Consider the following 21,618-nt stretch of genomic DNA (forward strand, 5'->3'; position numbering starts at 1 on the left):
GTAGGCCTTTCTGATTAGTTGAAAACATAATGAAACCTTTGTAAACAACAGAGAGAAAGAGGGAGAGGGAGGGAGGGAGTGGTAAGGGGGGAGAAAGGGACAGGGAGAAAGAGAGGTGTGAAGTGGGGGCTGGACCGGTGGGGGGGAGGTCGGTGAATTTTGAAAGGCAGAAATAATGCCAGTGGAAATTTCTGTTTTTTTGAATGACAACTTCCCTCGCCCAGATTAATCAACTTACTTAACGAGAAATGAGATGCATGGAGATGCAAATTGCTGTCGATCTCCAAAAGCAGGGTGGCAAAGGCAGCAAGTTGGAATGGCATGGAGGGGGGCTGAGCCGCAGCTGTCCACTAACAAGTCAGTCCTATTTGTAAAGGGCACGGAGCTGAATAACGGTTTTGTTATTGGCTTTCTCTCTCTCTCAGCCGTAGGTGGAAATGCTGCATTTGTTTCCTGCGACTATTTCAGTGAGATAGATGTCCTCCTCTTTCATCTTGCCTGCCCGTTTGATTCCCACAGTGGAGCCCTGTGTTCCCCATGTACCCCAACGTTCCCCTGATGGGGTGGAAAATTGGGATGCATGAGGAACACAGGCTTAGGTGCAGGGTCTCAAACGTGCAAGGTGATACCAGGAATTATTAAGTTGTCTGCACCCCCCTTCAGAAAATCGGGAAAAAATTTTCAAAAAAGAAAATAAACAGTACTTGGACCCAGTTTGGTGATGCTCATAGCTCAGCCAGTGCGGATCAGATTCAGTGAATCAGCTGAATCAGGTCCTGTTGTTGGAGATGTTTTTTTCTTTTCCTGGAAAGCTGCTCCTTAAACATAATTCGCATTGGTTGTTTTTAAAAGGAGTACCCTCCGTTTGCAGCGCTGGATTTTGAACAGGCAGAGCCTCCCCTCACTCTGGTCCTCCACCCCCACCCCCTTCTGTTGCTGCTTTAAAGAGCTGTGCTTATAGGGATTTTGCAGCTCTTCGTGTGTTATTAGAAAACGTGTGGCTGGGACGGTTAAAATGGGAGTGCTACTGTATGCAAGAGCAATATTCACTGTAAGCAATCCAAGGAAATCCTGCCAAGGCAGTATATGAACAGCAGCCAAACAAAACACAGGCGCCTTTCCAGTGAAAACCAGCACACTTCTGCAAATAGAGGAAAAATTGACTTTCTGATTTGGAGTGTTTCTACAACTAAGAAGAATTACTACAGTGATTGTTCTAAAAATATATTTCAGCAGCACATTCTCAAAGGGGTTCGGATGCTTAGCATTGTTTAATTATGGTTCTATTAGGTGATCAGTCTGGATTGTATAGAAATAAAATAGGAAGTTTTTAGGATCTTCTTTTAAGCCAACACTGGCATTATTTTCTGCAGTATTACAGTGGCATAAAAGACCACCTATTTAAGGAGCAAAAATTGTATTTTTATCTTTGCACTTCAGGAAGTATGATTGGAGATTCATCTTTTGCAACTTCATAGTCATAGATTGCAATTTAACTGCTTAATCTAAAGCAACCCCCAAGATCCCTGTTTCTGTAATTGATGGTTTTTATTTTTCATCTAAAGTATCTTATACATTTCTCCTTCCCTTGTGTGTGCACACACCCCCCACCCCACCCCACCCCACCCCACCCCACCCCACCCCCCAATATTTAGGCTTTTAAAGCTTGTGTTTGTTTTGCTTCTTTGTTCACCCAGTCTGGGATTTTCCTTTACAGGACTTTTGAGTCCTGTAGGAACCCTTTAGTGTAAGATGTTTCTGCAGACATACTGGCATTCAAAAAAAATTTGAATGATGGAAGTTGAATGGGATTCCACAAATTTGTTTATTGCCAAGAATAAATATGATTTTTTTAAAAAAAATGTTTTGCTAGTCTCAGCTACAATTTTTTTTCAAAGAATTCTTAATAACGGAGTTTAAGAATGCAGTTGGTTTATCTAAAGTGAGCTAAAGAAGTAGGATAGATCTATGGAGAATATTATTATCCTTTTTTACTTCCCCACATCAACATAATATCAGCTTAAGAAAAAGCAACAGAATTGCCAAGGATTAATTTCAGTTTATGTATTTCTCAAATTTTAACTGTTTTAACTAAATGTACAAAAGATACTTTACCAGATATGTCTCTATTTATTTCTTTTAAATATTTACAGCTCAGTTCTTTAGGCTTATAGCTGTTGTGAACTCAGCTCTCTTTTAACTACACCACCACAAACCAGATTTATCCCTACCTTGAAGACAGTGTCTTGAGACTAACAAATCCCAATGTGGAAGAAGACCCTCACCCAGAGCCCATTGAAGCTAGTGGAAAGATTTCTGTTGACTTAAGTGACATTTGTATTGGGATATTAAACATTCATTTCCTCTTCTTTTTTTGAATATAACTGCTCATTTTCAGAGTGAGATACTCCCTGCTTTAAACAAATCTTAAAGTTGCTCTAATTTACTAAATTAATTTGTGCTGTATCTACCATTCAGGCAAAACTTCCAGCAGGGTGAAACTGTTGTATACTCTTCTCTGAAGACAGAATTGTGTTTTTGAAGGTCTAGTTGGAATAGCTGGGGAAGGACGGATCTCTGACGTGTACTCAGCCCCCCTTCTCCTTTGTGCATAGTGCTGTATTCATAGCCAGTCTTACAGGGAGCAAATCATATATGTATACACACACACACACACACACACACACATATATATACACACACATATGTATATATATAAAAATAAAAGGAAGCTTAAAATGTAAGCATTTCTGCCTTGAATGTGAGTGATATCATCTGCTGTGTTCAAATTAGGACATGGAAGTTGTGGCATATGCTATGTCAAGGCACAGCAGTGCAGTTCTGTATCTTTAAATGTTGATGTGTAGCAGTGAAACCAGGTGAGATCTGGCCCCAGGTGCTGGCTGCTGCACGCATTGCTGAACAATTTATAAAGGATGCAGATTGGGTGATTGGATGAGTAAAAAGTAGGTCTTTTTCTAAAGAGATCTTTTGTTTTTGTGAATATTTCATATTGTAGGTTTACTGCAATGATTAAAAAATTCGTCGACTTAAGCTTTGTACGTTCCTCTAATAGCAGCTCAGTATCATTCAATCCTGACGTGGCTCCCCCTGATGTGCAGTACTTGTTGGCACAGACCCCCCCATTATGCCAAACTGAAGAAAGATTTTGTCGAGACTGTGAAACTCATTTCACTAGTGACTGTACATGACTGCTGAATTAAGGGTCCGTCACAGAATTACTCTGATGGCAAAGCTTGGATGCTGAAGAGGTGCTCTGAGGATTGCTGCTGCTTTCCCTGTCTGCATGTCAAGAGCCTGCACGGCTTGAAAAACAGCTCCACAGCAAAGTTTTTCCTTCGTTCCTTTCAATGTAAATCCAGTTTTGAATCATTTTACCTTCAAGTCCATAGGTTCAAATTCTGTGGTCGCCAGAGATGAGGCATCAAGGTAAATTTGGAGATAATTTGGATAGTGGCCCATGCTGAAGGTGTGTGGCTCCTAAACCTAATTAGAGGTGTTGTTTGTTGCAGGCAAAAATTATTGATACACAAGGAAGGTTTTATTTGGAGACATCTGTAGGTTGGCAGCTGTGCCAGCCATGTCTGTTCTTCTAAGTAACGGAAGCCGTGCAGCCGGGAATAGCAGTGTTTTGGTGACAAGTGTTGAGAATATTGGTTGACTTGCACTGTGAAAATATTTTCATTATTTTTATTATTACTGTTCTGCAAGCAGATTTGGGATACGTGCCTGCCTATGCCTGTGTGTGCGAGCGGATGAAGTGGAGAGGGAGGGCTATTATTTTTATTTTTTTTCAGTCACACCTCCTTAACATTTTGTACATATCAGCATTCTAGCTGAGCGATTTGCTAATTGCACTGGAAGACCCACTTTAAATTCAGGAATACTGAAACTTTGAAACTGTAACATTTTGACTGGCGAGAATGACCAGTCTTCTTTTCTCTTTCGCAGTGAGCTAGTTGAAGGAAGCTGGCATTGTCGCAGAGTGAAAGCTCTGCAGAAGTGCCGCAGGTTTTTCATATGGAAATGTGAAATAATGGGGTGATTAAATAGAGCTGTATATTAAAGTACATCTGACATTAGAATTAGCATAATGTGCTCTAGCCCTAGGCTGAGTACTTTATTTGCCATCTGCGTCGGACCAAAATCCCCTGGGGAAGCGCTAAAATATTCTGAATAAACTCAGCCCGAGTTCTTATTGAGAGTAAAATACCATTTGTGGCACGTCGTATTGATTCGTCTTAATTGCGGTGCAGAAAAGAACATTCAGTTGCTGATGACTTTTGTACTCTGTGACAAGTCGGCTGGAGTTATTCTAACACTGCAGTTGGTTAACCTGAACAGACTGTCGTGCTCAGAGAAGGAGAAAACCTTATCTTCAGTAGCATAAACTACAGTATCATCTCTCAGCTTTACTCCTTTCTATCTCGATGCAGCATCCTTTCTTTCTTTCTTTCTTTTTTTTTTTTTTTTTTTAAATATTATTCCCTGGAAACAGCAGCCAACGAACTGAAGGGGGAAATGGGGCTTCATTGAATCAGTCCAAGAAAATTCACATTCTTACCTAGTTATTCTCCCCAGTCTCCCTCCCCACACTTCCATCCCCACATCTTCTTAAAAAAAAAAATCCAGAAACATCTGACCAGCTTTCATCTAAGGGAGTGAAAATCAGTGGAACTTGTCCTTGAGGATCCATCTCCGGAACCATTAGTTCAAGAGATTTATTATGTATATTCTGTAAAAAGCTGTGGCTTCTCCTGTGCATAAGCCCACAGTCTTAGTCGGTTGTAATGGTTTGATTTTTGTCAACTCTCCACTCAAATAGGTTGCTGAATACCTTTGAAAAAGTGCTTATAACATGCATAAAAGATAAATATTTCATCTGAAGGAAAATACTTTGATGCTCCATGCAATTCTGTAACATTCATAAGGTCCAGTTTTTACCCTATAATTGCCTATCATTATACACAATTTACATATTCAAACATTCCCTACAAACCTTAGTCTAGCATGTTTTTATTACAAATTCAGATCAAGGGAATAACCTTTAACTTCAGAGACAAATGAGACAAATTTACAAGTGCATGTCTGCTGTTTTCTTGTGTTTTATAAATCCCTGCAGACCCGAACACTTTTGCTATAACGCCACTCAGAACAATATACATATATTACTACTTGTTTGTAGTGCTTCAGTAATGAGTCCCCTTTGTATTAGATAACCTATATAATTCAGCATCTAGGCCCTCCATAACGTCAATTATCTCCTCATAGCTAAATGTACATTCCATTAAAACAAGATTTACAGCCTTTATAATAGTTCTTAGGATTGAATGTGGAGATTTTGTGGATTTAAAGAAGCAGAGATGGGAGTTAGCATTTGTTAAAGAAACAATGAATTAAAACAAAAATGCTATTTCATTTACTATCTATGAATAGACACCTAATACCCTTAAGAAATAATTGTAGTAAAACAGACTGAAGTACTCCGGAGGAAAAAAACAGGAAAATTTGTTTTCAACCTTTGGGTTTTTTTATTGTTTCCTAATTTACTCTTTATTTTTCCATTATATGACATGGACAATTTCCTTTATGTATCCTCCTTTAAGTTCCTATTCAGATTACTGAGAATTCTTGCTTGTAAGATGAGAAAATGGCACCTTAGAAAAGTCTGTGGGAAAAAAAAAAATCCTAGCACTTGCCAGTTTTCAAACAAAACTACTTACAGGAAACCGATTTAAAGGGAAGCTGCTGGCATATCTCATATGTTGTAGAAGAGACTGACATTATTTCAAATGCATTTGAATACCTTATGCAAAGAAAAGGCCTAAAAGTGTCCTTGAGCAGTACAAGGGTTTTTAATGAATGCTGTAAATGGGATCCTATATATTAAAACACCAGCCATGGGTAGTCCAAAGGTCTTTTCATCTTAGGAGCGGGTACATTCCCCCTGATCCCTACTCCACTCCACCCCCCACTCCCCCCCCAAGTACTACATTCCCCATTTTCACTGATAGTTTTTGTTATTTTATACAGGAGGTTTGTAAAGCAACCTGTCCATCTGCTAGCTGATGTCTTGTGTTCAGAGAAACTAACTAAAAGACAGAAAGCTGTTTAGATGCTAAAGGTGGAGTCAATTGGAACTGTTATATCACAAAGGGCTAATTTAAAAGTTAACTCATTCACTATTGATCTTTTAATATTGATTTTCCTGTTGGGCCCTTACTTTTCACACTTCTCTCTTTCTCTGTTTTATAAATTGCCTTTGTATTTTAGAATTTAACACCAATTAGAAGAAGGTGTTCAGAGATGACAAACACGTTTTTTATCTTCCATTTTAATAGGACTTCTGGGTCAAAATCCCTGTGTCATGAGTTCCAGCTTTTGCTATATATTTTTCTTTCTTTTTCTGCGCTAAGTAAAAGCACTTCTTATACTTCTGTAGGCTGAACATTAACTTGCAGTAAGCCACAAGCTCTTTTAAGGAATGAGAAACTGGACATCCAGGAGGAAGTCGCCCAAAATGACTATTGACATTTTATACCTAAAAATATAATATTGCCATTTTGTAATGCACTAGAAATTAAACTGAGCTGTGCTTTTGGCTCATTTATCTGAATCTGGCAGTACAGATCTGAGGTATGATTAAGTCTTACAGAAAATGGGACTATTGAACACAAGCTGCATCTTCAGCCAAAGGTTGCCTGTGTCCATTAAGAAGAAGGAAGCATCTGTTTGTGTTATGCATGGCTGTAGTCTGCCTGCGGTCTCCTTTTTTGTTAAGTATAAATGCCAGAGAGGACATATAAAATGCTTCTGGGGAAAGTTTAATGAAAAAAAAATATCACAACTTGGAATATTCATATAAGCCTAGTTAAGATCCTTGTTTGTGATAACCTGGCATAGCTTATCTGGAAAAATTCAAAGACTGCAGTGATAGTTATTGGAGCCACTTTGAATTCATAGCAGGGTAATTCAAATCAGAGTTTAGCTAAGAGTATGATTTTAGAGGTATCAGGCTGATATCTCTAAGTCTTTCAAGGATCCATGCTCTTTGTTCTTGGGATTACAAAAGGATTGGCTGTAGCATGGCAGTTTGACTTCTCAACGAAGTGATTGGTAATTAATCTGTTTGGTTTTCCACTCATATGATAAAATAGTTCATTTGGCAAAAAATACATTTATTATTAGAAGAATCATAAGTGGACAATTTGCAGTCCTGCCTAATAGAAAAGGAACACTGCTAAAAGGCACAAATGGCTTCAGAAAATAAATTAGGCTCCCAAAAGCGGTGCAGTGTTTAATCCATGAAAGACAGTTTGGCAGTTTAGCGTAGAAAGAATTAGTAGTGCATTACTAATAGTAGTATAATATTGATATATTTTAATACTGGTGTCAACCAGTGCTACTGTAGATCTTTCAACAGGTAGGAGATGCTCTCGGGAATATTCACATTGCACTTCTCAGTTACTTCCCTTCCTTTCTTCAGACACCCTTATTTTTCCATCCACCTCTTAAAAACATTTCATTTTTGTTTTCCTGTCACGTGCTTTCCTTTCACCAACCTCATCCTGAGATTCCCCATTTCCAGATGATGGCAGGCTCTTTGGCTCCTCATGCTTGTGCTCTTATACCTAAACCTTTATCTCTTCTTCTTGACTGAGATGCACTTGTCAGCTGAGCTTTACGAGAACAGTCTGAGTGGAAGACGCTTAGGTTGTGAGACTGCAGGCGTCTTGCTGAGTCATAAACCACCAATTTTAGTTGCCAGTTGATGCTCATTTTACAAACCGTTGGTGGTAGCCCCCATCACCCTCACCAAGATGTGCTGCAAGACTCTCTTGAGCCCTTTCTTTAGACAAGGCAGTGTGGGGATGGATGCAGTTTGTTAGCTCTGGAGATAGAGGAGTTGCACTTGTTTTACATCTTCAACTCATGTTGCCATCAAACCAAAATGAAAATGAAGAGAGGTATAAAGAGAAATGGTTCCTTTGCGTTTGGTGTTTGAAACTAGTGACTCGCATTGAACTGGCAGTTCTGATCCTCACCCAGGCTTGGATCCTGCTTCACGCTTCTGTCATTTTATTGAGGCTGCCAGTCCCTCTGAAATGGAGGTAGCAGTACTTCCAAACAGCCCAGGGAGTGCAGGGAGGGTAAAACTCATGATACTGGGTGTGTGCTCAACGGATGTTTATTCAATCAGAAATGTATGTAGGTAAATGTTCTTGCTAACCTGGATAATTTAAAGTGGTTATGTGGCTTATAAAACCTCTTCAGCAGAAATACCTATATTAGAGATAATTTTGCATACCCAGTCAAGCATTGGGTATGAACCGATATAGTTCGTACTGCAGATCCACACTGCAGGCACCTGGAAAGTATTTGGCCCTTGTTTAGGTGACCTGTCAAACCACATATAACCATATATTTTCTTCACTATGAAACACTAAATCTTTCCAGTATTTAATGCCCTTCTCTTTAATGTCAGCTGGTCTTATAAGGAGACTTGTTAAACTAGTGTTCTCAATTATGGCATTTTAATTTAATAATAATTCAATTAAAGGTGTGTTTTTTATGGAGCATCCACGCTACCTTTATTGGCATTATTAGAGTAACCATCGTAATAACAAGGAGTAATTTTTTAAAATGTTCATTAAAAACTGAGTGGTGGAGAAGAAAGTAACATTGGTGGAAAGACTGTAGGAACCCGATGCATGTCTGTTCCTGAGTGCTACATTAAAAGGTGTCCTTTCTTTAAAGCTTGCAAGTTTCTACTTTTCCTGAACTTCTAATGGTGCAGTAAAGCAGCATCAAAATTCCTTAACATTTTTATTGCCGCTGTTGTAACTTTGTAAAGGGAACCAGAAAATTTATCTGGAAAGCATTGCTAGAGGTAAAGAATGGCAGTGGTTATGTGGACCCGACTGCAGCTCCTCACCACAGTCTTGGCAGGGGTTATGGGTGGGTGATTAAAAAGGGGCAGGGGGGAGTTTGTTCTCTGTTACAGTTAATGGAATTATTCAGGCATGCTGAGGGAAGGATTCATAAGGCACTGGATGTCACTGTAGTCCAGCAGAAAATAATGAATTCTCAACAGTTCTTATCTCACACTGATTATTGTTTGATGGTATCCAGAATAACTGAGTATATTTTAAGCGAATTTTATCTCCAGGGCAAAGGCGCTCAGCATTCAGAGTATATAGAAAGTCATGTACCAGCTAGGCAAGGAAGATCTGCGTATCACTAAATGATGCAACTCAGACTGCAGAAGACAGATAAGTCAGGGGATTCAGGCTGCCTGGTGCAGTGGGATGAATGGCCACAGACCCAGGCTACTTTTGTGCTGGGCTGGGCAAAATGACCTGTCTTCTCACTGCCCCCTGTAAAGGTAGAATTTGAGAGGCAGGAACTAAATTTAGCTTTGTTTTTTGCTGCTCATGAAAGAGGAGAAAGCTCATTATTGCTTTGACATTTTGAACGGAACATAATCTGTCATGCAGTAATGGAGGGAACACATTTTAATATTTCTGGAAAAGACCATCTTTTGTCTGAATATGCAGAAAAGGCAAGAGTGTTCAATAAGTTCATAGTTTATAATTACCTGCTTAGGGAGAAGATACTAGAGAGATTTTTACTCTACCAGATAAAAACATAACAAGATCTAATAGTCAGCAGTGGAACTCAATAATTTGAATAGGAAAGAAAAAAACATTTTTGTTAAAATACTGAAAACAGTCCATTGCCACGGACTACTCCAATACATAGTGAATTCTCTCTCACTTGACATTTCTAAATCAAGTTGGGAGAATGGGGTGCTGAAAGGCATGAAGTGGTTCAACTGCAAATCACTGGGCTGAAAGACATCTGCATGTGAGGTGCAGACTAAGTTTTTTCCTATATTTTTCAAGTACATATAGGTAGGACAAAATATTATGATCTTCAATTGCAGGAAGAAAGATTTAGATTACGCATTTGGCGAACCTTCATGATAGTAAATGAGAAAAGGAATGAAGTAGACTATCCAAGTGGAATTTGAAGCAGTGTAATAGAGCATCTGTGATAGATATGAATAGATACATAGATATGGACATCCCTTGGGTCAGCAATAGGACAAGGACAACCCTTAAGGTTTATCCAAGTCCTCTCATTCTTAATTTCATGGTCCTTCCTAGCCTTCAAATCAGTATTTCTGAACCCGTACACCTGTGTCTCTGTAGCATCCAGCCCTACAAACCTGGCTCGTGTCTGAAGGCTAGTGGCAGTGTTTGTTTGGCTTTAGAGCAACCTTGAAGCTACTATTGACTGCTCAGGGCTTGTGGCATGGGTGTCTCATCTCAGTACTTACACCACATCTACCAGCTAATGTACAGATAAAAATTACACTTGAGCCATCAGCCCCCCCAGATCATGTCTAGTTACAGACTGTAAGGTTGGATCCATGTGCAATTCATTGAACGGTATTAATGAAGTCTTGGCTTGTGCTTAACTCTAAGCACATGAATAATTTCATCACTATCCAACAGAGCACTTAAGCCTATGCTTAAGTTTCACTGATGTTGATTACTCACATGCTCAAAGTCAAGCACATGCTAAAGTGATAAAGACTGCATATGGCAAAGCCTATATAGCTAGTTGTCATAAAGTGGGTATTTAGGCAGACTTCAGTGCAGGTGGCAAGGGATTAAGATAGCCATATATCAAAAGTAGCCTTATAACAAAGAGTTTTATAGTGTAGGTGCACTGCATTATTAAATATAAGGATCATTCTTGAGCGATATGTGGCTGTTTCTGGGCATGTTTAAAATATTTAGCAAGTTTTTGAATATAAAAATGTTCGGAGTGGATCTTCAAAGACTTTTTGACATTGTTCTGTTCTTAAAAGTGAGCATCTACAGTGCTCAGGGCAACTTCTAGGCAAGATAACCATGAAGTGATAATATGGAAATGAACATTTTTTTTTTTTTTTTTTTTTTTTTTAAAACAGGGAGTCTGGGGAGAGTCTTTGAGGGTTGTGAAAGTTAAAATATATATATCTATGTGCATGGGCATGCACACACGAACACTGGTGAAGCAGGCAGAGATTGGTAGCCAGGTAGCCTGCAGTCAATTTTGCTGTCGTGTTGGGTTCTCCTGAAAAGGAGTGTTAAGGAGCATAAAAGCTAAACAAAACAAAAAAGAAGACTGTTTTATGACTACTAGCTTGTAAATCTTAGATCACTAATAGCACTAATTTGCTCCATTTGAGAGAAAACGAAAAAGGAAGGAGACTTGCTTTTCTCACTTGAATTTCATGGAGGTGAAGTTTTGGAGAACAAAACAAAACATCTCAGTTCCATGTAACATGTCGTAGCAAGCATCCAGCCAGCTGCCATTTTGAGGGTAATTTTTTTAATCAGCCATTTCAGTTTTAGATTGGCCTTGATCCTCAGCCTACTCAGGAATTTTTCTCCTTACGTATATGCCTTTGCTGAAGTAAGCGTGTTGCTGTTGTCATCGTCATCGTCTAATACACAGCTGCTTTCTTCCTCCTGTCAGCTCTTGAGCTAAGCAAGGAGAATGCATGCACACACACACATGCTCACACACTTTATTTTTTTAAAGAAAAAAAACCCACAACAGAAAAGAATGCATGCTGTGACTTTAAAAATGAAAGGAATCGAACAGCTGTGGGTAATAAATCGATTAATTAGAGTGGATAAAATGAAGGTGAAGGGTGCAGAGCACTCTTTAATTTGAAGATATATGACCTTGTAAGATACTGCACTTCATTTGCTATTAGATCACACTTCAGAAGGGGCTTTATTAAAATCTATTCTAGGGTGAGCTGAGGTAAAACATATTGTTAAAAAAAGCTTTTGACAGAGTATGTTATATACTTTAGTCTGCTTCAGTGATTTCTGTCACTTTTTATACTACACATGTTGCAGTGCAAGAAAAGTTAAAGGTCTAGACATTTTCATCATATTTCTGTAAGAAACAGAAATTTAAATATTTGAAGTAATAATGGGAACATTTACTGTTGCTTTGGCTGCAGAGCTGACATAAAATTCCCTAACTGCCTCAGTGCTGAGTAGATTTTTAAGAGGTAATGTATAAGTTCCTTTCCGTGTTTGTATGTGGCTTTCATTAATGTCAATAGCAGTTACGGGCACTTTTTCCAAGCTGAATACAGCTCCCAAACTTGCTTTTTTTCCAATGGCGGTTGTTAGAGATTAATCAAAGCAGCTGGGTCTGTCCTGTACGACGCAGCATGCAGGGCTGGGGCACAGGGGCCGTGTCAGCCAGGCGGAGATGCCTGATGTGCTGTGTGCGTTTTTTCTTGGCTGTGGAGAGCTGGCTTCTCCAAAATCAGGGTCTGAAGCTGCTATCCACAGCAATAGCCCTATTAAATCAATAGAAGCATGAGGAGCTGCACCACATTTATCACCTACTTTTGTAAATAAGTCTCAATCTGATAGATGCTTTTTCCTTTACGCTTTTGTGGATGTTCATTGTGTGATAAGATTAGATAGACTGACAGGCTGATAGGTAGGCTGATAATCTTCTAGCCTCCTTGTCTAAGGTTTTGTAGGTTTTGTTAGCAGCAGCCGTTTGTGCAACAGCCAGAAGAGGGGAATTCAGTCAGCAGCAATCCTGCTTCGCCTGGTGTGCCCGAGTTTAGGTTTTTTGGTTTTTTTTTTTGACTGCTGTGAGTCATTCCTCTTTACAAAGGTAGTTTCGATAATATGGTTCTGTTCACCATATAAACTCTTTCATTTTCATGCTCAAACACGAGGCTTTCGTGAATTGCAATCCCTCCGTATGGTAAAGGGCTCTGTAGTTCAGCTTCGGGTCTCGGCTCCTGCGGAGGGGCTGGGATCAGGCTTCATTCAGGTCATTATGCAGGTATGGGTCAGGCGGGAAGCTTGGTTCAGGCTTTGAACTTTCAGGAAGTTTAGTGCCTTTAGGTGTAGTGGAGCCATCACTAGCCAAAAAACGTGCTTTCATAAAACAAACAAACAAACAAACAAGAAATTAATTTTAGATTTTCCAAAATAGGTAGTTGTTATTTCAGGAAACCTCCTCCTCATTAAAAAAAAAAAAATCCTAACAAAACAACGACAACAACAACAACAAAAATCCTGGATCACGATTTTCAGGTTGACACATATTTATGAATTTATCAGAGTCTTGCAGAGGCATTGAAAAAAGGAGGTGGCGGGAGGGGGGGGAGTGCTTTTTGAAGATAGCACATAGTTTATATTGTGCCCAGGACTGGAATTTTCTAGTTAGCAAATTATGACTGTAGTGCAGACTTGTCCACACCTGCTCTTTATGTAAAGCTGAATCAAGGTTAAAGGAATGCTTTCCACCTTTATGCAGTTGTTCAAAGAGGCTAGAAAGGCAAACAGAACAATGTTTTTGGCTCTGGTGAGTGTTTCTGCATTGGAGGGCAGGCTCAGGCTCAGAAATTCTTGGGACCCAGTTCAAGCATGGCCCGACATTTGTTACTGTTAATTGCAACTGTGCTGTCGGCTTTGATTACCGGATGTTTCATTTGAGTGGCTTCTTGGTGTTTTGGCAAAAGGAATGTCAAAGTGGTTTATGCAAGGGTATGTTTTCCAAGCTCTTGTTGACTTGAATAGGACTTGTGCAGCTAAATACCTACATAATATTTTAAAAATGGAAGGGCTGGCATGACTGAAGCATGTATAAATTAAATTCAGCAAGATCTCCGGGGACTGCTGCATGAAGTATATAAAAATATAAAATGAAAGAGAGAAAATGACTCTGAAGCTCCTTGCAGGTGCCTTGTAAAACCTACCACACTGCATTTTCCTTGGTTTTTGTCTGTAGTCATAAATCTTTTGAAACAAATTCCTTTTTGTGGAATAAACACGTGAAAGGATTTGGATCCTTATGCATCATAAAGGAAGGTTTTATTTGCGAGTTAGAGGATATAAACGTATATAGCACTGATGCGTATGTGTGATATTTGTCATACATGTTAAGTGAATAAATGTGGTGAGTAAATGTGCTGTTCAACAATTTATATCAGTCAATACATTGCAATTAAGTCCTTCTTTCAGAAATGCCAAGGAGGAAATGTGTTAGCAAAATAAAGCTCATGCCAACTGTATTTAAATGTTCTCCGTGTATTATTTTTTGAGTGTTCTTTCTGTTTTTCTTTTATAGGTAAAGATGAGCCTTCAAGCTATATTTGCACAACATGCAAGCAGCCTTTTAATAGCGCTTGGTTCTTGCTTCAGCATGCCCAGAACACACATGGATTCCGCATCTACCTGGAAACAAGCCCTTCAAACAGTTCCCTTACTCCACGCATCACCATCCCTCCTCCTCTGGGACCGGAGACTGTTGCACAGTCCCCGCTGATGAATTTCCTTGGTGACAACAACCCTTTCAATCTTTTGCGGATGACAGGACCCATCTTGCGCGAACACCCTGGCTTTGGTGAGGGTCGGCTCCCAAACACGCCTCCGCTGTTCAGCCCACCACCTCGTCATCATCTGGATCCACATCGCCTTAGTGCCGAAGAAATGGGGTTAGTTGCCCAGCATCCCAGTGCCTTTGACAGAGTTATGCGTTTAAACCCCATGGCAATTGAGTCCCCAGCGATGGATTTCTCCAGAAGGCTTCGAGAGCTGGCAGGAAACAGTTCCACCCCTCCGCCAGTCTCACCCAGTCGCACCAACCCTATGCATCGTCTATTGAATCCTTTCCAGCCGAGTCCTAAATCACCTTTTTTGAGCACCCCACCACTGCCTCCCATGCCCCCCAGCAGCACTACGCCTCCCCAGCCTCAGGCCAAGAGCAAGTCCTGTGAATTTTGTGGGAAAACATTCAAGTTCCAGAGTAACCTTATTGTGCACCGGCGCAGTCACACAGGAGAAAAGCCCTACAAGTGTCAGCTCTGTGACCACGCTTGCTCCCAGGCCAGCAAACTAAAACGCCACATGAAAACGCATATGCATAAAGCTGGCTCCATGACGGGCAGGTCAGATGATGGACTGTCCACCACTAGTTCCCCCGAGCCGGGCACAAGTGAGCTTACTGGAGAGGGACTGAAATCCAGTGAGGCAGATTTCAGGAATGAGAGCGATCCTTCCCTGGGCCATGACAATGAAGAAGAGGAAGAGGAGGAGGAGGAGGAAGAGGAGCTCGAAAACGAGAGCCGGCCAGAGTCGAGCTTCAGTATGGACTCGGAGCTGAGTCGTAACCGAGAAAATGGCTCCAAGTCGCTGCCGGACGAGAAATCCCTTGTCTTGGGAAAAGTCATTGAGAATGTAAGTCTAGGTGCCATCCAGCAATACAACGACATGCTAGCTGAAAAACAGAAGAGGAGTAGCTTCATGAAAAGGTCTTCTGACCAGCGAGACTTGTGTCCTCGAGATCTCTGCCAGAGAGATCCAGGTGATGAAGACTCAGTGGTAGGAGAGCTAGACCGCACTGAAGAAGGGACAGTCAACGGAAGAAACTTTGGCCCGGGTGAACCCTTCCCAAACTTGTTCCCCCGCAAGCCGACGCCTATCACGAGCCCCAGTTTAAACAATTCCTCTAAACGAATAAAGGTAGAGAAAGATTTGGACTTGCCACCAGCAACAATAATACCTTCCGAAAACGTTTACTCCCAGTGGCTGGTAGGGTACGCAGCATCGCGGCACTTCATGAAGGATCCGTTCCTCGGATTCACAGACTCCCGACAATCCCCCTTTGCGACCTCTTCCGAGCACTCGTCGGAGAATGGGAGCCTGCGTTTCTCCACCCCGCCGGGGGACATGCTGGACGGGGGGCTCTCAGGGCGCAGCGGCACAGCGAGTGGAGGCAGCACCCCCCACATCAGCGGCCCCGGCCCCGGGCGACCCAGTTCGAAGGAAGGGCGCAGGAGCGATACATGTGAGTACTGTGGCAAGGTCTTTAAGAACTGCAGCAATTTGACGGTGCACCGTCGGAGCCACACTGGAGAGCGGCCTTACAAATGCGAGCTCTGCAACTATGCATGTGCCCAGAGCAGTAAGCTGACGCGCCATATGAAAACGCATGGCCAGATAGGGAAGGAGGTCTACCGCTGCGACATTTGCCAGATGCCCTTCAGTGTTTACAGCACCCTGGAGAAACACATGAAAAAGTGGCATGGAGAACATTTGCTGACAAATGACGTCAAAATTGAGCAGGCAGAAAGAAGCTAAGGCCCCCCACCCCCCGCCCCCCCACCCCCCCACCCCCTCCCCACCCCCGCTAGGTTAAATTTCAGGGGTCTAGGTACCATTTTATTTGTACAGTTTAACTATTGCCAACTGAGAAAAGATGACCTAACTTGCCTCCGTAAACATAACTTAGCATAACTATGGTAGGTGCCAGACTTTGGCACTTAAATGTAACCTGTGTCTACAAAGTTCTATTAAACCTGAGGGTTGATTAAGGCAGTAAAAATTGTGGAGCCTTTTAACTGTGCAATAATTTCTGTATTTATTGGGTTTTTGTAATTTTTTGGCATGTGCAGGTACTTTTTTTTATTCTTTCTCTTTAAATTTCTTTTAAAATTTTGTTGGGTATCCCTTTTTAATTTTACCCAGTCGTAGCCTGAGATTACTTGCATTGTAGGGGAGAAACATATCTTTTAAAATTATAATTTTTGGGCCGCTGCTTTGTTGAAATTTAAGCTAAGCATGTGTAATTTCTTGTGAAGAAGCCAGCATTTGAACAGAAATATTTCTTTTTTCTTTCCTTTCTTTTTTCCCTTTCCTCTTCTTAAATAACCTTGAATATTAGGGAAAACAAAATTGTACAGCGGATAACAATCTTTAAAATTAGCACTTTGTTTTGGAATTGGATCGAATATGGAGCACTGACAATGTGGCTGATGATAGAGAGGCCTTTTCTGGATGAATTTCATCACTAAAGTTAGGGCAACGAAATGTCATAGGTGCAGAAGGCAGCTACATTCAAAAAACAGAAACATTCTTAATTGTGCATTACTATCGGATACTTTCTTCTTGTTGTTAAGAACTCTGCCAACATAATGGTGCCACTTCGTCATTTTTCTGGGGTGTCCTTCCCTCCCTCTTCCCCTCCCATGACTTTTCCCAGAAACAGAAAAAGTACCATCTTGAGTATTGCAATATTATTTTCAAACCTTGGAGGAGCCAAATGCCATCTTTTTTCTTTTTAAACAGCAAAATCATAAATTTGGCTTCAGGACATCTACTTTAGTCGAGATTTGCTGCAGTTAAAATAATGACGTGGGGTTGGGAAAGTGTGAATTTCTCAATGAAAAGCCTCAGCTTATAAGCATATGGTTTATGGACAGAAATATTAGAAATATCTTATATGATGTTGTTATAAGGAAGGGAAAAATAAATTCTAGTTGATTTACCTGTCTTGGCAAGATTCCACTCCTACTGAAGTCAGTAAGAGTTTTCCCCTTGACTTAATTAGGAACAGAATGGAACTGAATTCAGACAAAAGCATTATGACAGAAAAAAGTGAAGAGAAGAAAAATGCACCTGCTTGACTTTCAAATTCCAAATTTTATAGAGCCTGTTATGACTAATATTAGCAAACAGTGGAAAATTATGGTTAGAGATTTTAATTATGTTGACCCGCACTTTAAAGCTTTTGTTTGTGGTTAAGAGAAAAATGGCTTCTCAACAAGAAATTACATCATATTCTTCTACTTGGCCCAAAGGTGGGTTAAACTGTAAGGGAACAGCTGAGATTAAGTGTCAGTGTTGCTAAGCATGGCATTCACAATACTGGCACTATAAAGAAAAATAAATAAAAATAATTTATTGGACAGTTTTTCTACTGCCATTCAATTTGACGTGAGTGCCTTGAAAACTGATCTTCCTATTTGAGTCTCTTGAGACAAATGCAAAATGTTTTTGTGAAATGGAAAGACTTTTAAAAAAAAAAAAGGTAAAACAAGAAAAGTACATTCTTTAGAAAAAAAGAGCCACATTTACTTAAAAAAAATTACTGGTTGAAGATAGTGGACATGAAAATGCCATAAGACCCAATCAAATGAAGATGTATACCCAGCACAACTTCGGACATCCATTAGCTGAATTATTCTCAGCCTTTTTTTTTTTTTCAGGACAACGCTGCTTAGGAAATGGAATGGAAATGATTTACTGCTGAATTAAAACTCAAATGACACAAATTACAAGTTGTTATCATTGAATGAGAAAAAACAATTCAGGAACAATGGCTAATTTTTTTTAAAAGTTAAATTTAGTGCACTCTGTCTTAAAATACGTTTACAGTATTGAATACATACAAGGGTAAAAAAGAAATTGTGTGTATGTGTGTTTGAGCAATCTTTTTTTTTTCAAAGTTTGCTTAATAGGTTATTAAAAAAAATGCCATAATGGCCATGTGTATATTGTTTTCTTTTGGTGACGGGGTTTTAGTATATATTATATATATTAAAATTTCTTGATTACTGTAAAAGTGGACCAGTATTTGTAATAATGGAGAATGCCTGGGCATTTTACAAAACCAGAAAGAAAAAAAAAATTTTCTTTTTTCCTTGAAAATGTTGCAGTAAAATTTAAATGGTGGGTCTATAAATTTGTTCTTGTCACTGTAACTGTAAAGTCTTGAGTTTTAGTAAATTTTTTTCTGCCTTGGGTGTTGAATTTTTATTTCAAAAAATGTATAGAATCTCGTATTTGGGGATTAAAAGGTGATTGCTACACCATGTAGAAAAAGTATGTAGAAAAAAGTGCTTAATATTGTTATTGCTTTGCAGAAAAAAAATCACGTTTCTGACCTGTACCTATTTTTCTCTTTTTTTTCTCCGCTTCCTCCCTTCCCTTCCCCGTCTGGAATGGATATTGATATTGGTTGATTCATATGATGTAGGCACTTGCTGTATTTTTACTGAAGCTTGTAATTTTTTAACTGTACGCTTGTCCTTTTAAAGGGATTTAATGTACCTTTTTGTTAGTGAATTTGGAAATAAAAATAAAAACAAACAAACAGGCTGCCATAATATATTTTTTTAATTTGGCAGGATAAAATATTGCAAAAATAATAAAAAAAAAATTTGTATGTGAAGTCCTTATTGTACAGGAAAAAAAGGGGGTTGTTAGACGACCTTTGAGTAAAAGAAACAAAACAAAATAATTAAGTGCTTTTTTATTTTTAATTTTTTTTGTTGTTGTTGTTCACAAATAATTTTAGTTGTATATATATTTTTTTTTTGTCAGAAATGGCCTACAAAAAAGTGCTGTTCCCACAGGGCTCTAAATAACTTCAAAGCTGCCTGGACCCCTTGCATCAAGGTTTTACCAGGTATGGTTGAACCAGGCTGGATGGTTATTGCTTATTCCTGTGAAATGAAATTCCGTTCCCTTAAAGGTATCTGGGGTGACATCCCACAGCTTCCCCACAGATTTGAGAGAGAGAGAGGAGATTTTTTTTCCCCCCCCTTCCAAACAAGAAGATGTCCAACGCATCTTCTCTCTCCTGGCCACCCCCGACTCACTGCTCCCCACACCCTGCCACTGCCCTCTGGAAGAAAGTCGTTTTACAGCAAAATGTGAGAGCTGTTGCATCCATGTTGACACAAACCGGTAAAATGGTCTGCTGTTGGTACAGCTGTAACCAGGTTAAAGTAAAATTGGTCCAGGCACAGCCCTCCTCTTCCCTGTCAGAACAGGACCTACTCCGTGTACAGGTCTTGCCAGTCCATGTTATTAGCTGCTTTGCTGCTGTTCGCTCCTAATTGTACATTCCATAAATTTCTGAATGTTTGAGGGACTGGGATGAAATCCTGTGCCTTTCGATATCTCTCTTCTTTGCTGTCCTTTCTCTCTCTCTCTCATGCTCTCTCTCCCTTTGGGGTCGAGGGGAAGGCAGGTGGCAGAAGAGGCACTGATGCTCTAGTGAAGGGGACGAGGAGAAAATGCTCACTGCTCTTGCAGGAAATGACGGTAAAACTTAAAACAAAAACAACAACAAAAAATATCGCCATGTCAAATTCCTGCTGCTGCTTTCGTCGGTGCAGAACTGCTGGAGCGATTGGAGAGGCATGGGTGTGACAGCAGGGGGAATTCGGTCCAGCTATCTAACAGATAGTTATATGTCTTCCTGGCTTGAACAACATACCCTTAAGACTTCTGGACAAATTCTGGATCTCAATTAAACTGATAAAAATCAGGAATTATTCATCACTCTCAGTCCTGGGTTACTCCAGCATTGCTGAGGCTGGAATGTGGTCCCTTAAAGGAACATTCTCACTTTTTGGTGAAAATTCAGATCTCTGACAGTTGTGTAAATCCAGAGTCACGTCACAAAACTCAGCAGAATCCCTTGGACATGTATCAGTGTAACGAAGATCGGAAGTTAACCATGTATTTTCAGTCCACAATTTGCTGATTTAAGAAAGAATTTCCCTTTTCATTTTAGTGTAAGTTGCTTAGGAGCTCCAGTCTCTCTGTTGTTTTTAATTATCCAGGATAGCTAACACCAGCAGTTGTCTCATTTTGTGACTTAAATCACTGAAACTAATAATAAGTCACCCAAAAGCACAAGGGTTGTGTTTCTGCAGACTGTAGTGATTATGAAATGGCCCTCCTTCTTGCTTAGAAGAACTGTAGTTTACTAGGCCATAAGCACAATATAACATAGACATAAAATAGCTAGAATGCTGCCATAGTTCTTTTTCACAATTTAGATAGTTTCTTATTATTTTAAGGTTGAATTTATTACTTTCATTGTGCCTAGTCCTGCTGCCTTTGAAGTCCAGAGCAAAACTCCAGTCAACTCCTTTGGCAACAGGACAGGTCTGAGAACCTGGTTTTAGAAAGAAAAGTATCAATTTTTAAGGAAAGGGTCAAAAAATCAGCATTTCATCCCAGTCCTATGTAAAAGACAGTCCAAGGTTTTATTTATCACAGGCAAACTCATTTTTATGGTGCTCTTTGTATTTTAGAACTGCAAAGCAAAGTAACGTTGATTTAAGTTGTTTGCATTTGTACCGGCAAGGCAAAATATTTTTATTACCTTTTTCTATTACTTATTGTATGAGCTTTTGTTGTTTACTTGGAGGTTTTGTCTTTTACTACAAGTTTGGAACTATTTATTATTGCTTGGTATTTGTGCTCTGTTTAAGAAACGAGAGCACTTTTTTTTTTATTATGGATAAAATGTTGAGATGGCTGGAGGTCATTTCAATATGGCTTAGTGAAATATTTATTGTTCCTTTTATTCTCTGTACAAGATTTTTGGCCTCTTTTTTTTCCCTTATTGTCACAATGTTGAGTTCAGCATGTGTCTACCATTTCATTTGTACGCTCGTTCAAAACAACGTTTGTTCCAGTTTCAAGTTATAAAAATAAATTGGACATTTGACTTGATCTCCAAATCTTGTCTTTCCTGGTTTTTTGAAATTGAGGGGTGGGAAGGGGAAAAAAGAAGAGTGAGGAGTTGAAGCTTCAGTGCAGATGATAGAGTTTGTGCCGTATTTTCTGTTTGTTCTCATGGGGGTCAATCAGGAGAGAATTCTTGTTTGTGGATGCCATGTGAGCACCTGCGCGATGCTAAGCAGATGCTCAAGCCCTGCTTACATCCCTTGGACTTAAATATAATTTAAAG

The 21,618-nt window shown here is 39.7% G+C and overlaps 1 protein-coding gene across 5 annotated transcripts in view; it reads left to right on the plus strand.

The window, feature by feature from the left end:
• Nucleotides 1-21,380, plus strand: part of BCL11B (BCL11 transcription factor B) — a 97,087-nt gene extending 75,707 nt beyond the window's left edge. For all 5 annotated transcript variants that reach the window (XM_055716496.1, XM_055716498.1, XM_027804923.2 and 2 more), the window contains one exon: nt 14,194-21,380. In XM_055716496.1, coding sequence (XP_055572471.1) covers nt 14,194-16,205 — 2,012 coding nt within the window. In that variant the 3' untranslated portion in view covers nt 16,206-21,380. The remainder of the gene's footprint in view (nt 1-14,193) is intronic.
• Nucleotides 21,381-21,618: the final 238 nt, after the last annotated feature.

Source organism: Falco cherrug, chromosome 7 (assembly GCF_023634085.1).
Source record: "Falco cherrug isolate bFalChe1 chromosome 7, bFalChe1.pri, whole genome shotgun sequence".
Classification (NCBI taxonomy): domain Eukaryota; kingdom Metazoa; phylum Chordata; class Aves; order Falconiformes; family Falconidae; genus Falco; species Falco cherrug.